At 37.0% G+C, this 20581-nt stretch overlaps 3 protein-coding genes across 6 annotated transcripts; 1 reads left to right on the top strand and 2 right to left on the bottom strand.

Annotated features, from left to right (window-relative positions):
• Positions 1 to 1691: 1691 nt before the first annotated feature.
• Positions 1692 to 5374, top strand: LOC113755960 (formyltetrahydrofolate deformylase 2, mitochondrial-like). 3 transcript variants are annotated; one of them, XM_027299794.1, is made up of 6 exons: positions 1692 to 1898; positions 2083 to 2160; positions 2286 to 2398; positions 2584 to 2664; positions 3108 to 3243; positions 5057 to 5374. In XM_027299794.1, exons 2-5 carry the CDS (start codon positions 2095 to 2097, stop codon positions 3184 to 3186), a joined length of 339 nt encoding a protein of 112 aa, XP_027155595.1. In that variant the 5' UTR covers positions 1692 to 1898; positions 2083 to 2094; the 3' UTR covers positions 3187 to 3243; positions 5057 to 5374. The 3 variants fall into 3 exon arrangements, 2 of the variants coding, with proteins under 2 accessions (XP_027155595.1, XP_027155594.1); XM_027299793.1 differs by lacking the exon at positions 5057 to 5374 and adding an exon at positions 3505 to 3573; XR_003465816.1 differs by lacking the exons at positions 1692 to 1898; positions 2083 to 2160; positions 2286 to 2398; positions 2584 to 2664; positions 3108 to 3243 and adding exons at positions 3696 to 3762; positions 4486 to 4581; positions 4677 to 4719; positions 4793 to 4850.
• A 2267-nt stretch (positions 5375 to 7641) lies between these two features.
• LOC113755961 (terpene synthase 10-like) lies at positions 7642 to 10420 on the bottom strand. Its single transcript, XM_027299795.1, has 7 exons — positions 10124 to 10420; positions 9753 to 10026; positions 9261 to 9639; positions 8914 to 9132; positions 8677 to 8815; positions 8296 to 8541; positions 7642 to 8087 (listed from the first exon to the last, which is right to left on the bottom strand). The coding sequence occupies exons 1-7, from the start codon at positions 10391 to 10393 to the stop codon at positions 7785 to 7787; spliced, it is 1830 nt and encodes a 609-aa protein (XP_027155596.1). The 5' UTR covers positions 10394 to 10420; the 3' UTR covers positions 7642 to 7784.
• A 3315-nt stretch (positions 10421 to 13735) lies between these two features.
• On the bottom strand, positions 13736 to 18299 carry LOC113755959. Of its 2 annotated transcripts, none has more exons than XM_027299790.1 (4): positions 18180 to 18299; positions 16704 to 16817; positions 15251 to 15673; positions 13736 to 14502 (listed from the first exon to the last, which is right to left on the bottom strand). In XM_027299790.1, the coding sequence occupies exons 3-4, from the start codon at positions 15533 to 15535 to the stop codon at positions 13996 to 13998; spliced, it is 792 nt and encodes a 263-aa protein (XP_027155591.1). In that variant the 5' UTR covers positions 15536 to 15673; positions 16704 to 16817; positions 18180 to 18299; the 3' UTR covers positions 13736 to 13995. The 2 variants fall into 2 exon arrangements, with proteins under 2 accessions (XP_027155591.1, XP_027155592.1); XM_027299791.1 differs by having other exon boundaries at positions 16704 to 16808.
• Positions 18300 to 20581: the final 2282 nt, after the last annotated feature.

Below are 20581 nucleotides of genomic sequence, written 5' to 3'. Positions count from 1 at the left end.
TCAACATATATAGAATAAGAGCCGAATGCCTCATATGACCTGGAATGGTTTTCGTCGTCTCTCATGTGACAAGCATGTGATTCGCCCTATTTTTTTTTAGGCCTCTTCTAACCCTAAATCACGCCCAAGCTTTGAGGCGCCGCTTTTCATCTTCTCCTCTTCTTTTCAACAGATTTCTGACTTCTCATTCCTTCTTCCTCTTCCTCTCCAAATCGCCGTCATCTCTTATCTTTCTTTCCTTCTTATTCTTTGATATTTCTTTCCCCCTTTCATTCCTTTTTTGCCTGATTAATCGCTCTCAGATCTCGGCCAACTCGCTCCATGTCCACCCAGCACCACCAGCAGGGCAGCCGCTTCTCCAGCCGCAAAACCAGTCCTCCATAGTGATCTCTTTTTCTTTGGAATCCTCCGCCGTACTCCAAATCCAAGCTATTTTCCTACAGCACTTTTGATTGCAGATCTATATACTCGCTCCTTTTTCTCTGTCTCATGCCAACTGGTAATATTGCTATCTTTTTTTTTAATTAATCGATGTTTTTACATCTAGAGACTTGTTATGGTTTTGAGTTTGGATCATGTTTATTAGCAGCTTGATTTTGCTTGGGAGAATTTTGAATTTCGATTTTAATTGTGTTTCCGAACGGTCTCCTCTAATTTGTGATTCACGCTTAATTCTTCTAGGAAGTAGTTACCCTGTCTTTGTCCTACACACGGTTTCTGGAGAAAGGAAAAAATTTCCTGGCAGTTTATTTGTTGATTGATTCAGTCCTGAATCTGGTGAATTAAGGTGACAATTATTCTGATATATGATTGAAATCTTTATCACACTATGAAAAATGTTTCAAAAAAATGTGAAAATTGTGGAAAGAGTTGAGGATTTGAATATCTAGATTCTGAAAGTCGTTAGGGAACCTTTCTTCATCTTGGTGAATATTTAAATGCTTTACAGGTAAGTAGTGTAGTTTTATTTTTTTTCCTCATTTTTAATGATATCCTTTGCTTTTGGTAGTGCTCAGTAATGTAGGTGCAACTATACGTTCAGATTAAACAGACAAGAATTTGGAAATTTAGGTAACATCAAAATAACTGTTATGTGATAGAGCAATTAAACAATTAGGTTTCTTGACTGCACACTTCTATTTGAATCTAAATGTTTTACTGTTTGCTTTTGCCTTTTGATTTGCCTACTTGATGCTGTTTACAATTTTCAAAGGGTGTTAAATTTAGTGGATCTGTAAAATGAAGAATGACAGCGTTTAATGGAACACCTTGCAGTTTTGTAGTTAATGATGCCAAAAAAAAAAGAAAATTTTCACCCTCTCCCCCCATGACATGCTTCTGTTTGGCAGAATTTCTAGAAAAAGAATGAGAAGGTCAAGTTCAAGTGCCAAGGGGAAAAAAGGAGGAAAATTACAAAATGAGAATCTTTGTCGCAATGGTGAAATGACTAGGTTACCTTTTGTACAATAGAAGTTACCTTTTTTTTTTGTTTTTTTTTTGGGGGGAAGGTAGTTTCCAACTCTTATATACCAGTATGTACCAATACATATGCATTTTACACATGGCTGCCCCTCTTGGTTTGTCAATTTAAGTTTCCTTTTTTTTTAGCCAAAAAGGTATTCCATGACTTTGATATCGTTCAAGTGTTTCTTCTCTGTTTAACATATTCTTAATCTTGGGATTTTACAGAAATGTGCGATAATGTTGGACAGCCTGGGATGCCAAGACAGCCACCTAACTCACAGCCAAATCCATTTGGGAGTTCCTTCTTTGCAGGATTGTCTTTTGCTTATCAGCTTTTGTATCTACTAGATGCTACTGGGTTCTACTCTTTAGGATTACACGTTCTTGGGATTCATGTTTGTCGAGCTACAGGGCAGGAGCTGGACTTATTCTAGGTATGTGTCATGTGGACTGATCTATTAGATCTACTGTCGTTCTTCTTGTCTGTGGACTATCTTTCCTATCTATTTCAGTTTACAACTTGGTAATCTATACTTATATAGGATCTTGCATGGAAATTCATGCATATTTCCAAACCATTAATGTTGATAAAAAATATTTATTCTTAATGATCTATAGAGGCCCTTCAAAATGGAGTCTCTTGATGAATCTACCTCTTCCTCCATCAGCCATGGTATTCATGTCTTCCATTGCCCAGTGAGTAACGGTATCATTAATGACATTGAAATGGTTTTTCATTTTTTAGTTGGATTAGGCCAAATGAGGTATAAAGATGGAATTTTTAATTCTTTGATTTTGTTTTCGGTGTGTGAAAATTGCAGGATGAGTTGGGAATAGTTGCAAAGCTATCAGAATGTATTGCTTCAATAGGTGGAAACATTCTCAATGCTGATGTTTTTGTGCCCGAGGACAAGAATGTGTTTTACTCTAGAAGGTCTATTGCACTGCCTTGCACTTTGTTTCTTGGTACATTTTTCTATGGCAAGTTAATAAGTTGGTTTTGTCCTTTCTTCTTATTCTTTTCCGGATTATCTGGCTTATGTTTGAGGTACTGTGAAGTAGATTTAGGCCAGATGTTAAGAGTTATGGTCCCTTTTGTGATTTATTCTTCAATGGCAGATATGGTTATTCTTCAATGGCAGATATCGTAATGATTGCTGTTGGTGTTCATCTAAATGATTTTGGGTTTACAATCATAAGGTCAATAGAGTGAGATATCTTCCCAGCATCTTTCAAAGACTTGGTTGATTGACATTTAGAATTCTAGAATATTTTTTTGTTTCTTCATGTCATCTACCATTTTGATCTTCAGTTCAAATGTCTTTTACGTTAAAACAACAGAGTAGAACATTGGAATCACTGCATTTGCTGCTTCTAATGTTTTTTTGGTTGTCATGCGCTTGTGCTTTGACATACCAGAGTAGCATTATTCAATTACACATTGCAATGGCTGTATTTCAAAACTTCAGTTGATTTCTACAGGTTCTTTCTGGAAACTTCTTAAAAAGTTATGGAAAGCTGTTATTAATATTCATCATGGCTTATTACCTTCTTTCAAGGGTGGTCATCAAGCTAATCAAGTTTTTTTTTAAGCCTTTTTGAAATGCTTGTTTTAATCATTATCCTTTACTTCTTTTTGGTAGATTGAAACCTGGCATTCACAATTTGCAGACATTTGATGCTGGCGTCAAATTAATTGGTGCCAAGTCACTTTGTTACTAAAGAACTTGACTTGGCTAGGTTCAAGACTTGACAAGGTTTATGGGTGCACAATTGCAGGTCTGTTGTCTCTATATATCTCACAGAGTCACAGGCTAACAAATAATTGCTATCATTCATGCTCATTTTAATTCATTTCTGAAGCAGAGACTGGTTTCTTTTTTTTTTCCCGGTGATTATAGTATCTAATAAGAGCATTTCCACACATGTCCTTCCAAGATGTTAGTTGAATTTCATTATTTTACTACTTTTCTAGATGTACAGGCATGCATTTCATAGTGTTCTATTTTTCTTTTTTTTAATTAAGTGTATATTGGATAGGTTGAAGATTACATCTGCAAGTTAGCACAGAGGGGAACGACAACACTCAGAATGGTGTTTCGTGTGACTCGGGGTATGGCATAGTTTAAAATTGTTACTTGTTGGGGAAAAAACCAACATCATCTTCATTGTTGCATTTCTATTCTTGTTGTTAAAGCTTTTATAATAACATAGGGATTTTTTTGGGCTAGGAGAACTTGCACATGAGATTACTCTCTACCATCAAGAAAGCAAGAAGCTCTCTCCCAATTGGAAATAGTATGCCCTGTCATCCCCCGTTCTCCCTGTCATTTTTTCTTTTGCAAGCGTGTTTTTTCTCTAAATATCTCTCTGGTTATTTGGTGGAGAAAATGCAACATAGGTTGTCAGTTTATAAGTACGCCTTGTTTTGCAACCTAAGCATATTATTAGGCTATAGTGTTCCCTGTCACTGTTTGGTAGACTATATTTATATACTTGTCAAAAAAAAAAGATAATCTATTCTGTTTAAATTCCCATGAAGATTGGACACCGCAGGCAATCATTTTGAAATACTTGATGATGATCTCTTTCTCTCACGTCAAATAGCGATTTTTGGATATTCTATTCTTCTACTTATTCCAGACATACAAACATTGAGATCTCAAGACAGCACTTAATTAGACTAATAAGTTGTAGTGAGTCAATTGTTTTTCTAATATCCTTGTTTTCGATTCGTCTGGCGATTCTTCCCCTGAATCTTCTTATGTTGTTTCTGTTATTTGTTTAGTTGCATGATACTCCCTTGTGTAAAGACTTGCGTGACGAGTTTCATGTTGTTGCCTGTGGTGCTCAGTTACAATTCTTGATAAATTGTTATTTTTCTTTTTTCTTTGTTTTTATCTATTTTAGTAATTAATTTGTGATTGACAAGCTAGCCTTGCTTTGCAGTTTCTACTGAATTATACAACTGCGCCTAAAATTCTTCCTTTTTTACTCAGTAAAAAGTTCTTATCTTTTCAGGTTGGCATATTGACTGGTAGCAGGCGAGTCATTAATCTCTCTTGGGGCCAAGCGAGGTTTGATTCCTCTTGCTGTACCTGTCAGAAAACACCTCAGGTGTGAATAAGGCTTGTGTTTGAGTTAAAAAGTAAAAAAAATAATATTGATTTGAGACCAATATTCTATCTTTACACATTGCTTGTTGTGTATAGGTTCTGTAACTACTTTGCTGCGATGGCCTACTGCCCCAACTGGGTAAACTAATTCAAATCTTCTTAGTTGAGATGTTCTTCTTAGATTGTTTGATCTCAATTTGTAGCATCCTCAGGATGGAGATGCCTGTGATACAAGTACAGAAGCACAGGATATGGCTTCTAGCCAAGAATGTAAGTCTTAAGATGTTACGCATCCTCAATTAGGGAAAATATGTTGCTTTACATTGTTATTGTCGTATTCATTACCTTTAAGATTGCATATATTGTACTTCCCTTCATTTGCTTTGTTATCTGCATTGTGTTGTTTTAGTTCACATATCTCTTTCACCTTTTGGCAGCGTGTGCTTCAGTGTGTTTACACCTTCTGTTGTTTACAGGTTGCTTTGGATGAAGCAGCTTTCTTGTTGGATTTGGCTTTCTGTGGAAGGCACCTGGGATGACAATTTGGACCGGATTGCTGAATGTTATCAGGAAGCTGGTCTCCATGAAATTGCCAAATTTGTGCTATACAGAAATTGTACTGAAGTTGATTTTGGCATATGCTTATCTTGCTTTCATGTACATTTCCAATTTTGTAATCTACTGCCACCTAAAATTCTGGAATTACGTCTGAAGATGATATTTTGGATTATGTTGTGACATTGACTATAACATTCAATTGAATTCAAGACCAAGTTTCTGTGCCTTCCCAATCACCTGCACAAGCAGGCCTTTAGCTCTGCGCTGCCAAAATCCTAAAATCGCTTATAGAGAGCATTCTCTCTCTCTCTCTCCAATGACCAACTTAAGATTTGAATACTCTCTTCGATGAATGCTCTATCCTTGTAAGTTCTATATGTTGAACATGGATGATCTAGATTATTCCTCCTCTCAAAATTGTTGTATTCTTGGTATAATACAAAAATTTAATTCTAATTCAATTGAAATGTATTCTTTTGAATTTATATACAATAGAAGAAACAAAGAGGCATCCACCATCTCTCTCACATAGATATGCAAGGCACAAATCACACTGTAGTATTCTAGCCAAAAAAAATTAAGCCAATTTTCACTGTTACTGGATTCCGCACTTCAGTTTTAGCATTAGTTCACAGCTTCTTTAGCAATCCTCCACTTCCCTTTTCTTACTGGGAACGATAGCCAAAGAACCAATCTCAGCTTATCCTTTGAATAATTAACACCATTTGACCTTGCCACTTTCTCTGGACGTTCGATTGTCCAATTCGGGCCAAAGGTGGAATAGCTATTACGCTCTAGAATAATTTCCTTGGTTTTAGGAGGCTTGAGATCCTTGGTCTCATATTTGTCTTCAGCTAGCATTTTATTTAGAAGAGATGACCGCTGGCGAGTTTTATTCTCAGAAGTTGTCATGGTGGCAACAACAGGATAGTTTATCAAAAAGGGCCTTAACAAAAAGAGCAGCCTTTATGGGTGAAACCAATGCCTTTAACTACTTCCCATTCCTACAATCTCCCAGTTTAAGATAGTTTCTTGGCACTCCGCCAGCTTTTCTGAAGCTGCTACAATCTCCCAGTCCTACAAATACAAAGCAACAGAGGAAATTCACGAATCACGATATTTTCCAATTTATTAGTAGGAGAGAAATGACTGTAAGGGATTATGCCACCATCCATGAATTATGGAAAGATCTCAAAACAGTTCAATAATCTTAGAACTCTTTGTGCCAGCGAGATATTCCTTTATATTTCACAATTTTAAAATTCTTTTATTGTTATCCAATTCAACTGAAGGGGAATTCAAAAACTGTACCCATAGCATTTTAATTTCATTATTCAACTCGGTTAACTCATAGTCAACTAATATGAGAATTCAATCACTCTTTTTTTTCAAGCTGCTATAATCACAATTGGATCAATGTTGCTATATATATAATGAAAATGCCTTCAAATTTAGCTTAGTATTTCCCTTTTGTCCGTGAACCATAATATATACTTGTGGTCACACTATATATTTCTACACTTCATGAAAGATAGTAAACTTGATTTTCATGTTAAACAAGAAATGGAATGAGATAAAAGAAGAATTTCCCAAGTTCCAGCAAAAGTAGTTCTATATCTCGACAGTACTTTTTCTCTCTTATGAAGTATGATATATTCAAATCATCACATCCTATGCTTATGCACTTCATGAAAAATGCTGAACTTTATTCTCGTGCTAAACGAGCAATAGAGTAAGATAGGAGAAAAATTCACCAATTTTTAACTAAAAAAGTATTAACCTTAAATCCTAGCAATACCTCTCTATAAATCTAAATAAATATTCGTACTATTTTTGTGAAACGATTTTGCCGTCTACTTATTCATGTATATTTTTGCTTAGCTGTGTACAAAAATTATTTACCAACAAACATTTTTGTTCCATGAATCCATATGTTTAAGGGGGCATATTTTATGTTTATCCCAAACCATTTGCAAGTCATGCTTGTCCATGGCGGCCACCTCTTTTGCTGTTATCATATTCAACAAAAAAGGCATTAAAAAACTGTATCCATGGCATTTTAATTTCACTCTTCATCTAACTTAATCCATATTAGGTTACTAAATGCTTCGATAGCCTTTGAGAATAAATTATAGTTCTGTATCTTGCTCTATTTTAAAGAGATTCTTTCTACGAAAAGTATTTCCATTGTATATCTTGTTCTGTTCGGCTCCAATCTTCCTAAAAGTATTGTATATTACTACTTATTTTATGCTCCTGTGTAACCCATATACCCAAAAAAAATTAGTATTAGTAAAAAAAAAAAAACCATTAGTCTCAGCCAATATATCCTCCTCCATTACTTTTCCTTCCTCATTATATGCTTGCCTGGGCATCTTCTCTTTGTATACCACCGCGCACCGCGCGGTATATGCCTCCTAGTACACATATACTTACCATAACTCAATAACACAGAATTTCATGTACAACAAGAAAACACTACGATTATTATGCGAACAAACTCTGTCCAAATATAGAACTGATTATTTCTTCTTCAATACAGATTAGATATCTGGGAGAGAAAGAGAGGTTTAACCATTTACTTCCAAATTCATGATCATCAACAGAGCCTGCTTGTTTCTGCACGTACGTGATTCAGCCCATTCTCTACGCAGGCGGGACTGGGGAGAAGAGTGATGCCAAGATGCGATCCTTAGCCTCAGGATTGGAATGAAGGCCATGCCCATCTCCGTATTGGTACATCACCAGGGCCACTCTTCCAAAGTTCTTTGCAGCTGTAACAAAAGTCTTGGAAAAAGGCGATTCCGCCCATTCACTGTCCTTGTTCATCTTCTTCCACGTCTCCCTCAGCAAAAACCATACATGTTCCCTCGACTCTTCTTCTGAACAACCTGCTTCCTTCATGTAACATTGCACCAATTTCGGGACATCACCTCTTTTCATCTCCCCCTAGTTCAACGGATAATGAGTCCAACAAATGAAAAACCAAAATCTTCGCTAATTCTATTTCAAGTGATAATGCTAGCCAGGTTTTGAGGAGGTAATTAAACATAGGAAAACAAGACTGTTGTATATATATATATTTAAGCATTACTATATGCTAGCTACTAGAATATTCCTTGATTGTATACAACATGCAGAGAATCTCAAGACTCACTGGTGATGTTCCTAAATCATTTGCAAATCGTTGAATATATGAAGAGCAGCGAACGATATCGTGGGTGTCTAGGACATCCATGGCTTCCTTATTCATGGGATTGGTAACCCCTGCATAAGCATGCATTAACATTACCGGAACCGACATTGAAACCCATGCATTTTCCAGGTATTCCTCCACTGTTGGTGTGTATCCAGCGTAGTACCATTTTGCCTCTTGTAAGTATGCTTTACACAGATCTGCCCACTGGTAATTAAGGACAATTGAAGTGACAAACATGAGACGAATAAACTTAATTAGCAACATTTAAAGAGAGACCACAAATTTTCATTTTTCCCTTAATTACGAGCAAATTAAACACATAATTTTTCAGATAGGTACCACTTTTCTTAGGTATTCCACTATATGTACGCCTTGCTCTTTGAGAGCGTCATAGGCCATCTCGTTGATGGAATTGAAAAATCCAAGATATCCAACTCTCATGTAGTCTGGAAGTTGATCTATGGCTTTGACATCCCACCTGAATATTGACAAAAAGTACGTGTTATAATTTTGCATGATCTATGGCTAGTTTTTTTTTTTTTTAAATAAGTACTTGGCTATTATTAATTTGCTTACCTGTCAACTGCATCAGTAAAAAGTTCCAATTCTTCCAAAGTTCCATAAACATCGTATATGTCATCTATCATTGTAATCAAAGCAAAGACCTTGGTGAGCATTCTTCGACAACTTCCGTACTGAGGCTCGAAGACAGCTCCTATTGCCCAAAAGAAATTCTCCACTATCCTGTCCCTGATAAATGTCAACTTTTCCGCGATTCGTATGTTCTTCCACCACCTTTTTACACGCAACAAGAAATTAAACTGGATGAGTTACACACATACACATAATAATACGTACTCAGCTCAAGATGCCATCATAAATCTATGCAAGCACTAATATTTATAAAATCAAACTCCAATTACCAGGACACATGTTTTAGGTCCTGCTGATGTATTGCTTGAACAATGTTGAAGTCTATTTTTGCAAGCTCAAGTAGAGTAGGATTCACGTTGGGACTTCTCTCGTATGCATCGATGTACCACCTAGCTTCTATCCTCGGCGCTCTCCACCTCAGGGGAAGCTCTAGTGCATGGTACACTAAAATCCTGAGATTTTGATCAGTATTTTCCTTGCCTAGATAATTATTGAGGTGCTTAGTTGTGAATTCCCTTGCCAAATCCAGGGTGGCTTCACCTTCCAACGACAGGAAAGATGCTTCATACAAACTTAGCAGTCCCATTGTATCCTCAGAAAGGCTTTCATCAAATTCACCATCCTCAGTTATGAAATCATTGAATATATCTGCGACCATTTATTAAGATATCTAATAAATACAATACAGAGGAAAAAAAAAGAGAGAAAGAGACACGGACAAGAAATAACTAACAAATAACATATGATATATAGTCAAGGACCTTGAGGGACGTTAAAACCATTTTGCCTGAAGATTCTAAATTCAAGAGCAGCCGCATACAAATCCTCTTTGTTTCTTTTATGATTGCCTTCATGAATAGCTTTGTACGCGCTGCTTAATAGTCTGTTGATTCGACCCTCAAAGTGATAAGCCAGTCCTAGCCTTTCCAACCCGTCGACAAGCTCCATGCAATCCAGCAGCTTCATATCTCCCTCGTCAAGCATCATCTTCACTTGCTCCTTCAACTCATTAGCCCGACTGACGTAAATATCACCCTTCATTTCACATTTATTATTGTTTCAACAACCAAAATTCTGTTCACAAGTTACGAGCAATATATATAGATATAATTAATGGAAAGATGATCAGTACCGCATATTCATTTTTTAACGACTGAATGTAATCGAATTCCCAGAGTGGAGCTTCGTAGTTCCCTGAGCGTCTATTAATGAGCTGCTGCTTCTGACCACTTTGCTCTCGGACGTTAGCCGCTGCCATAGTTGCATTTCTCATGGCTGCAGCACGAAAAGTAGTGAACGTAGCTCGCCCGGAAGGGAGACAGGAACTGAGATGGTTATGTTTATTCACTTCCCAAAGAGGGGTGGAAGAATTGGTGGGAACCGGCAAGTTGATGATCGCCATTGAATTTTCTACGCTAGTAATGATCCCAGTAACACATTAATCACACTGGTTACGTATGGCATTGGTATATGGCAGATGGACTGCCTATTTATCATTGTGACAGCGACAACAACTTACTGCTGAATGCATGTTCTGCTTAGATTGGTAAGCCAAACAAGTTTTTATCGGTTTCAAAAAGTTTAAACCACCCCAGCTATTCCTTGGGAAAGGTTCAGAAGGCTACGCCACCAAGAAACTTCTAATTGCGTACTCAAAAGCTTTTCTAACGCACACCATATATGTTGGCTTTAACTCTCTCTCCCTCCCTCCCTCCCTCCCTCTAAGATTTTGGAACTCAAAGGGCTTCTTAAATTCTTTTTTTTTGGCAGTCGGCATTTCTTTTACATGAACAAGACCGCCAGAAATGCAGCAAAAATGGAGCTTCCGAATACATTAGGAAAAATTCAACCGTATTTGTAAAGGTATTTATTTTGAGCACAACCGAGAGGTATTCTTAATTAAAGTTGCAACTGAACTGGTCCATAAAATTATGTAGTAAAATGTTAGCGGTCTAGTTTTAAAGTTTTTGCATATTCTTGGCAGCGACATTAACCAAATAATTACTTATAGAGCTTCTAATTCTACTATAAAAACCTTCTCAATTCCTCCTTTCGCAAGGTAAGAATTAGAGACTCTCTTGAAGGAGGGAAAAAGTAAAAAGAATTTTTTCTCGGCACCATGGTTCACTGTCGAGGATCGCGATCACATCGCGGTCTTGGTTGTTCCACATCCGTCGCGACATATCAGTTGAATATCGGATAATACGCACATCATAGCACATGAAAGTTTTCAAAAAATCTGAAAAAATTACTAAAATTAAAAAATACCAAAAATGAATAATTTGAAAAAATATCCGAGTTGACTCCGAGTGGATTCGGATATATTGGCCGATACCATACATCACGAATTCGAATTGGCCAATATCGTCTGAGTCAGAGTGAGTCACTACGGATATGGTAATATTCGCGATTCAAAGATCAGTATCGTACTGATCTTCTCCGTTCTGGTTACGACTCGGCCGATACGTATCGGTATCAGCCAATATTGCCAACCATGCTCAGCACCAACTGCCAGTTATGAAATAAAGGGATAATTAACCAAAAATATCAGATAGAGGACAAAAAATTTTGCATTTGTCATCCTTGATTGTTTATGCCAGCTGGGAATGGCTAGTAAAGTTCGATAATAAAGTCTAAATAGAAAAACAAATTGGTAACCAGCACTGCATTGCATTAAATTTGTTTAATGAAACAAACCATATATTATTTTGATGATTGCTCATGCTTTGTTGAAAAAAAATATCTGCAATCAACTCGTCTTTCAGGTTTGTATGTGTTCTTTGGCCCTGAATTGATTCCTGAAAACACATGATTCTCTTACCCAAAAAAAAAAAGAAAACACATGTTTCAGGAGTATCCCCTTTACATCCCACTGACATCAATACAACAACCAACAAGACTTTTGTTTATAAATAAACTTGGATTCATGTTAGTGACACCAGATACGATTTTGTTAAGCGTACTAGATTTTTTGGTCCACTTGATTGTCTATGTCGGATCCCCCAAAAGAGCAAAATGAATACACTATAAAACCAAATAGGGAACTGTGGGGATATACAGCTGGCTGGCATACAGCATTTGCAATCCACAGATTTATTATGCACAGTATGCACAGTAAATCAACTGTTAAACATGTCCGGATGAAGATGTTTCTGATTATGCAGCTGTCTGGATAAGAACTTTCCAAATGATATGGGCGAGCGATCGTGTTTTCTGGGAAAGAAACAAAGGCCGAATGTCTTCTATGATCAAAGCAGACAATTTTTTGAGACCTAAATGGTAGCTGCTAGTTAGGTAACATTTTCCACGGATAAAGACACACCAAAAAAAAAAAAAGAAATTAAGCTCACCGACGGAACAAATTATCAGACCGCATAATCATGGACAATCAGGACATGAATGCTATACCTGTTCCTCCAGCCGCGACAGGCCAAGGCATCAAACAGATTGCACAGCAGAAGACATGCACACACGAGGCCTGTATATAGCAGTTTTTTGGATATGGTAGATTCAAAAACTAACAATTAATAAGTCAAAACATACTTTTGTATTGCTATTGTAATGCCGGATAATTAGGAATGAGATAGCTGGTATCCATGAAAGATGAAGCATAATATATACAGATGACAGATTTGGGATTCAGATTTAGGATATTAGAGTTTTGCCGTTTGCAGTAGACGTGGCAATATGAATAAAGTGGTTATAATGGTGTTTGACTTAATAAGATGTAGATGAAATTTATCGATCATTTATAAATGGATTTAGATGGATGGAATCTAAATGGATATAAAAAACAATTATCCATTTATAATTCATTTAAATATTTTGGTAACTTTTTTTTTTTTTTTTTGTCAAATCCCTCGGTATGCAGCATCCACTTTGGGCCTTGGACTACATCCAGAAGTTGAGTCAGGTTGCACCCCATAAGAGGCACAACTCTCCCAGCACCTGTTTCTCTCCATTCACAAGACTTGAACCCGAGACCCTGCTTAAGGGGAGTCAAACGCCTTGCCAGTCAGACCAGGTACAGCACTTGGCCTAACAGCAAGGGTGATCCCTCTCGTTTCTCAACATCAGATGAAACTTTCATCATGAAAGCATTTCCTTAAATGCATGCCACAATAGCAGTATAGCACAAGATTGAAACATGATTTTTAAGTAAATGGATATATGTTTTTGTGGATAATTCATATAAATCCATTTAATTTAATGATTTTACTTTGGTCAACCATTTAAAACCAATACTATAAATGGACAATCCAAATCCATTTAATTATGGATTATATGAATGGATAAATGGATCTCAATCCAAATTGCCACCTCTAATTTGTAAGTTTCTAGGACTTTGGTACAATGAGACAGGGTTCTACAGCATTGCATAGGTTTGGTATTCAGAATTTAATTTCCTTTCTTTTTTTTTTCAACAATAGCACTAACAATACTTAATAGCACTAATAGTACTTTTACCCTACTTATAAACAGGGGACCTAATTAGATTTTCGAACGAGAGCTAAAAGGAATCAAACCCCACATCTAGCTCAAATTAATGCAATGTTTCGCATGCCCTAGATTAAACAAGCAGGATTCAGATTTGACCTAATTTGTCACCAGGGAGTCAAACATGCTCTCCCCTAGCCAATTATCCAGATTTTGTGCTTGTAGATTTGACCTAATATGAACCGAGCACTTATCTAGATTTGACCTAATTTGAGGTTAATGCTTGTAGATTTATAGGATGCATATAAACCAATGCACACTACAGATCTCACCATTTGATAATTGAGATATCCATGTATTTACACATATATACAGCTCAAAACTCTGGCTCATATCCCAAAAAGCTAAAGCAAGAAGTTTGCCAAAAACTATAGCGACGATAAACCTCTTATGATATGATATGACCATTCTTCTGAATTCAGGACGAGACCGCAGGTAAACCTACTTAGCCTTTCAAAACCGGGTAAACCAAGAATACTCGGGCCACCAAAATACTTAGACTGCATTTCAACAATGTGAATATTTTGACAGAAATCTTCCGCGTCTTCTATAACTACTCGTAAGAATATTCACACTTTCTATGTCCCGCTCTTCTTCTGATGCAGCAACCGGTTTGCTGGGATTAGCTTTGATGTTTGTATTACTGGGAGATTCTACCTCCAGATCGTAAAAGGCCACAGTTGTGGCTTCACAGGAAAGAGGATTTTCGTTATCATTGGTATCAAACCTCCCATTTTCCTCCACAGAATCTTCAACAACACAGCAATCAAGTTCCTCTCTTGACATTGAAGAAGTATCATTCTTTTTGTCCCTAGCTTCAGAATCTAGAACATGTAGCACCCTCGGGACAACAGCTTCTTCATCCTGCATCTCTAATGAATTTAGGGACTTGACATCCAAAATCTCCACATCCTCATAATCAAGATGCATAGGAATTTGCTTGACACTGGCAACTGCTTGCCTGCCACCTACCGTGTCCACTGATGCTGTTTGCTCCCAAGGTGCTTCCTCTTCCTGCTTCCAAAATAAGAATGCTAAGAGACTGAAAGTTGGCACTGCAGTATTTCTTAGTTGCGACATGGTGTCAAGGTTATATGCATAAGATTGTAACCAGGTCCTCAACCAGTCAACTTGAACAAACTACTTGCTTGCCCTCTGGCTATGGCAGCAGCACATTAATGAACTTGTGATTGACCCGGTTAATCTTAATCATGCAAGGCACATAATCCATTTCTCTCCATCTTACCACCACCACCCCAGCAGGCGGGACAAATGAAAATGACAGAGCCCGTCAGTGGCCTCTTTGCCTATCCTCTAAATTACAAAAGGGGAATAAAACAACGAAAGAACATGATAGAAAAGGATACAACATCAACCAAGCCTTAGCATATGCTTTTTAAGGGACTAATTTGCAGCCAAAAAAGATGTCTTTGGTTCACATAATAGAAAAATCAGTTATAAAAAACCAACTGCAAACTAGGCGCTTTTCGGTTGTTAATCCAATTTTCAACTATGATACTAAAACCTACCCTATATACAAGACCATTCTTCGGTCTAGTATGCATTGAATCAAGCCAAAATCATTTACACCATTCTTTTATTAAATCATGCACGACAGCCCAGCTGTATTGTCTTTTAATGAGTTTATCAAGCATCAATTTGTGTAACCGCCTCGCGGTTTTAAAGTTTCATTTTGCAGCATGCAGAGCTCGTCCTTTTTTAAGTAGAAGAAATGCACGTTATCATAACTAAAATCATTTACCTCTATCGGTGACATGTTGTTGCAGGTCTGATCATGTGGTTCTGATTTCCCATGAAATTGATGAGTTTGCTTTGCAACAGACCCTGCCGTATGTCCTTCACCCAAAATATCCCCAGGAATAAAATTTGGTCGACCTAAAGGCTGCAGATATTCCATAGGATTTGCTGCCTGTGATGTTTCGTGAGTCTCTTCATCAGCATGTGGAGCAGAGTAACCACCCCTGCATGCTTCTTTCCCATCACACGTTTCCAGAAGAGATTCATCACTAACTTCTCCCTCAACCATATAATGTGAAGAATATTGAGGTTCATTGGCAACTGCAGAATTTTTATGAGCATTGTCATTGGAAACTTTGTAGATTAGTTTTTTGATGTAATCACGTCTGCTAGAAGCTTCTGCAGGATGGAACCATTCCTTGTTGAGCTGAAAAAATGAACAGATAAAATAACTCTCCAGATCAAAGAAACAGATTAAGAATTTTTGGAAATAGATTTAACTGCTAAAACAGAAAAATAAAGGATAAGGCAGCAAGGGAATTAAGGGATCTTGAAAACATTAACCACTTCTTTAAATTTGCCAGGGTGTAACTGAACCCAAAATCTGAAGTGTTGCACTCATATATCTGTTGACTTCAAATTCTATATAGCCAAGAGGACTAACAACGCCACTCTAGTTAATATGAATATAAACAATGAAGAAACAAGCTCATGTACATGCAGCAGCGCTGGACATGTTACTGAATTTAAAATGGCGAACAATCTCTACCGTGCAGGTAATGTTAAAACAAGGTAATTTAGAAACAAGAAATCTGAGACCACAGCTTATGACATCACATTTTGAAAGAATCGGTTGAACCAGAAGACAGAATTAGAGGAAACTGATGATATGTCCGCAGGTATGTACATGACGATACTTGGAAGTTAAAAATAGCAGTAATCAGATTTTGTCAGGCCAACAAAACTGATTAACTATTAAACAGTGGCTCCATATCAAATAGACTTGCTGCTAGAAGAATAGTTACCTGATGCCTTGAATTATACTTATAATTTTTAAAAGTTACTCAATGTAACAGACAATTCCTCAGGTACCGCACCAAAGACTTGAAGAGATTAGAATTAGCTTGATGTTATCCACAATTACTGATTATCAGGAAAGAGTTTTTGTAGAAAGAGAAAGTAATTTTTGAAGTAGAATGAGAACAGAAACAACTAAAGGTACTGATACAGTTTCTTCCCTTCCAACTGGAAAGTACAAATTGATTTCTTACGTCATTAATGGCTATGGAGGCCATTTGAGCAACTTCTGCAATATCCACCGTTAAAAGAATAAACTTAAGTATTACAACCACCAAAATGACAAAATTCAAAAAATAAACTGAGGGTCCCATTTCAATTTGATTTTAGACAAGAGAGGCATAAATTCAGCATCAAATATTTAAAAAGGGACAACTCACAAAGTTAGAAGCTTCAGTGTAAGGATTGAAGTTTACTGGAGCTTGCTGCAGAAAGCGTTCCACATAATAAAGGAGGAAAAGACCACAATCAAATGAGTTTTCCTGCTGTGGCAGCTGAACCAAAACACCATGAGAATTTTGTCTAGGATACATGCTCTACAAAATATGTGGAAGGAACAAGGAAAAACAAAAATAAATTCCAAAAGAGAAACCTCAAGGCAAGCCAGACATGTCTACTCTAGCAAACAATGTTAAAAAGTTGACCAAAAATCTACACAAAATTGACCCAATTGAATTATGTACACTTTCTTTCCCCATTGCACTCCAATTTCACAAATCCTATACTCCCTGCCTCACACATCAGATGACTTATTTCGATTCAACACAAGTTCTATGGATAAGTTCAGACCAAAAGATGTTTTTGCATATATATATATATAGGTTAAACAGAAACTAATGCAGCTTATAGACAATGGGGCAATTCAGTCAGGATATTTATGCTATCATGTAATCCATCAAACTAATTAAATTGAAATCCAAGGAGATAGTTAAAAGAAGGCGTAAACTTAAATACAAAATTTCTAAAAGCAAGCAGTATATTATAGATTAAAGACTCCCAGTAAGGAAAGTAATCACAATCTAATTGGAGTAAGAAAGAAAGCAAGACAGTCATCATGGAGGGCAGAGTAATAAATTTTCTTAGCCATATTCTTTGAATTTTCAGCATTGGATAAGTTTATAGCATAAAGTAAGAAATGACATGCGAACTTTGACTTTATCTTTGATCATTGCCAAAGACTAGGACCTTCTGTCCACAAAGAGCAGGCATAAGAAAGATCACAAACCATTGAGTCATCCCATTACATGATAAAGTTATTCCATAATCAGGAAATTTATCCATCCAATGCCTTACCTGAATTGAAGAGCTAAAGATGCATGAGCAGTCAAACTAGAAAGGAAAACTTAGAAAAAAATCCAGTTGTTTTTGGCTACTGGAGGTAATAAAAATTGGTGGGGTGCAAGGAGATAATAAATATTGGTGAGGGTGGAAGGACATAATAAATATTGGTGTGGGAGCAAGGAAACAAACAAGATCAACAGCAAACACATGCTTATAAGAATAATCAAAAATAGGCACACACATTTGCACGTGCAAGCACAGACATATTCACTATTATGTTTAGCTATATGCATGTAGCATAAAAACAGTCTTCACTTGCCGTTTCTGTTACAAAATTCTAATTAAAGACAATATGCAAGAAAGATACTTCAGAAGAAAAATAATTCAGTTTCATCTAAAAGATACTTTCAAGAAAGACTTTCAAATTTCGTATGTAATCAGTAAAAAGAAATATAAGAATCAGGCTGTACACCCAATCATCCTGATTCTCATTCCTCTTTGTGGATTTAATGATATAATCTAAAGGAAGGTATCTGCACATGAGAGAATGTGCGAGAGAGAGAGAGAGAGAGAACCTTCAGACTGATAAATGGTAAGTTCAAAAAATTGGTTGGAACTTCTTCAGATAGCTCAACATGCCTCTCTCTCCACTCTTCCAACAAGTAACTGTAATTTCATTGAAGAGAACAAAAATTAAAATTGCTATTCTTTAGTCTCAGACATACACATGCAACCACAAAAGCGATCTAAAACAAACAAATAGGGGCAGAACGTAAACCAAATAGTTTACACAAAGGAACAACACACGAGCACCCAAACATGAAACAGACAGCAAGAACTTTAACCATAAAAAACAAGTTATTGATCTCAAAATAGAATACGAGAACAGGTAATCTTTCCTTGTTGGATAGATCATTTAAAATATGAATAACTGTGGTAATTCTTTCTTTTTTTTTTCTCTTTTCCTCTTTTCTTCCTCTGAAAGAGAATATCAGACCGGTATGCGCACATTTGGGCCGGTATATTTCTTTCCATAAGGGAAGTTTAACACGATGAATGTTTACTCCCTTTCCCGCTCTTTCTCCTTTCCTTTATGGTTCTACCAGAGATCGTAGCATAGGAGTGAGTTTTTATTTTGCTGTTTACTCGCACTCTATTCGGGTAACGCTAAGCTGCTGGCCCTGAACCTCACTTGAATACCGAAAATTTCCATTACAACCCACTTATCCCAGCTTCCGTCCTTCGAAAAAATTTGTTGGGGCCACAAGAGTTACGTCGAAGTGTAAGACGTGCTTTGATACTGTGGGATTGAATTGTGTAACATCTTCAAGAAGCAATTAGCGGCGGTACAAAGTGAATCACGTTTTCCGGAGGGCCTTGAGAAAGCTCACATAGTAATCCGAGAACTGTCGCAAAGGCACAGATAAACAGCCTTCCAAACCGGATAAAGGGGTACATCCGTGGCAAGTTGTAGTGGAGGGAATTAATTGCAAACAACTAACTACCTTTCCTAATAGTGCAAGACTATAACCGTTTACTGTTGCTCCGCCTCATCCATTCTGGTGACCACTTAGAGTGATGCTTTTCAGGGCCCCGACGAGTAGATTTGAAAGGTCATCTATAAGTAACGACCAAATGGGGATCCTGGGTTACAAAGTTGCTTCCATCAGACGATCCAAAGATGGGGCTTAGCTCACGTTCGTTTTGTCGCGCGTCTCGATTATTCTGTGGAACAGACCGGTAAATCATTGCGGCCGAAAGCACATTGCTGGAGACGTCATAAGGACCGGATAGTACATAAAAAAAGATACCATCTGTGCGGTCTTAACCGAAATGTCGATTCGCGATTCATTATATTGTATAGACCTTAAAAACTGTCCGACTCGAGACTTATTGTCACGTGATAAGCAATACTCCGCAATTGATGGACAATCACAAGTGGATGGAAGAGGGAACGAACTAGTGTACACGGAAAAGGTTTGAGTATGCTTTGACAATCCAACAAGCGGATTCAGATGCACTGATTGCGCCTAACTGAAGGGTAAAAGTCGAGGAAACGATAAAAATTTTCTTAAGGGGGAGAAGAATGTATGGAGGACTTGCAAATTCCTTGACATATTCGTTGAAACATTCCAAATCACAGTATTTCTCTTATGAGTAAAAACTTCTCATTTTGAAATTATTATCTAGCTAATCTCATGATGTCTGCTACTTAATCACACTTTTAAGATAAAAGATGCTACAATTGATACAGAGGAAAATTACAGGAGTTTCCATTCCGATAAAATTCAATTCGAAGTGAAATAGGTTCTTTCTGTATTCCGTCGTGAAAATTACGCGATACGGAGCGGAAGAGAGTACAAATTTTGATGATTAAGAGTGACTTTTGGGTGAGAAAATTAAGATATGTTAATTAGAACGAATGATTAAAGTTAGGTGTATAGTGAAGTGATTAAGGAAACCTAAGTACGTGTGATAAATTAAAGGGAAAACGGTGCGAACGTCGACGTGAATCGTGCACATACCTTTTTGAAGAAACGCAATCCACTTGACCACGTACTGATATCTTACCAATACAAGCTCTATTAATATTTGAGCAAATAACATCCATTAATTTAACAGCCTAAGCACTTGCTCGAACAAGAAATTGTTGGGGCTGAAATTGCAAAGAAGAAAAAGAAAAATTTGCTTGGATAATTAGGTAGTGACAAGTGTCACACAATTAAGGGTCTTGACCAAGACCAATTGTCCAACCTTCTTATCACCTTGGAGCTGCATTTCTTCTTCATTTTTCCTGCTGCTTGGCCGAGAGGGAGAGAGGAAAAAACACCAAGGGAAAATTGCTCCATTTCTCCTTGAATCTAGCCACCAAGTGACAAAGAAAGAAAACTAAACCGATTAAAGCTATCCTTGAGTGCTTAGTTAGTGAGGTGTTGGTGAAATTTTGAAGGGGAAGCTAGGGTTGCTCTTGGTAAGC

Source organism: Coffea eugenioides, unplaced genomic scaffold, assembly GCF_003713205.1.
Source record: "Coffea eugenioides isolate CCC68of unplaced genomic scaffold, Ceug_1.0 ScVebR1_1867;HRSCAF=2797, whole genome shotgun sequence".
Lineage (NCBI taxonomy): Eukaryota > Viridiplantae > Streptophyta > Magnoliopsida > Gentianales > Rubiaceae > Coffea > Coffea eugenioides.
Note: the sequence above shows the minus strand (reverse complement) of the source record. Positions and strands in the feature narration are given on the sequence as shown.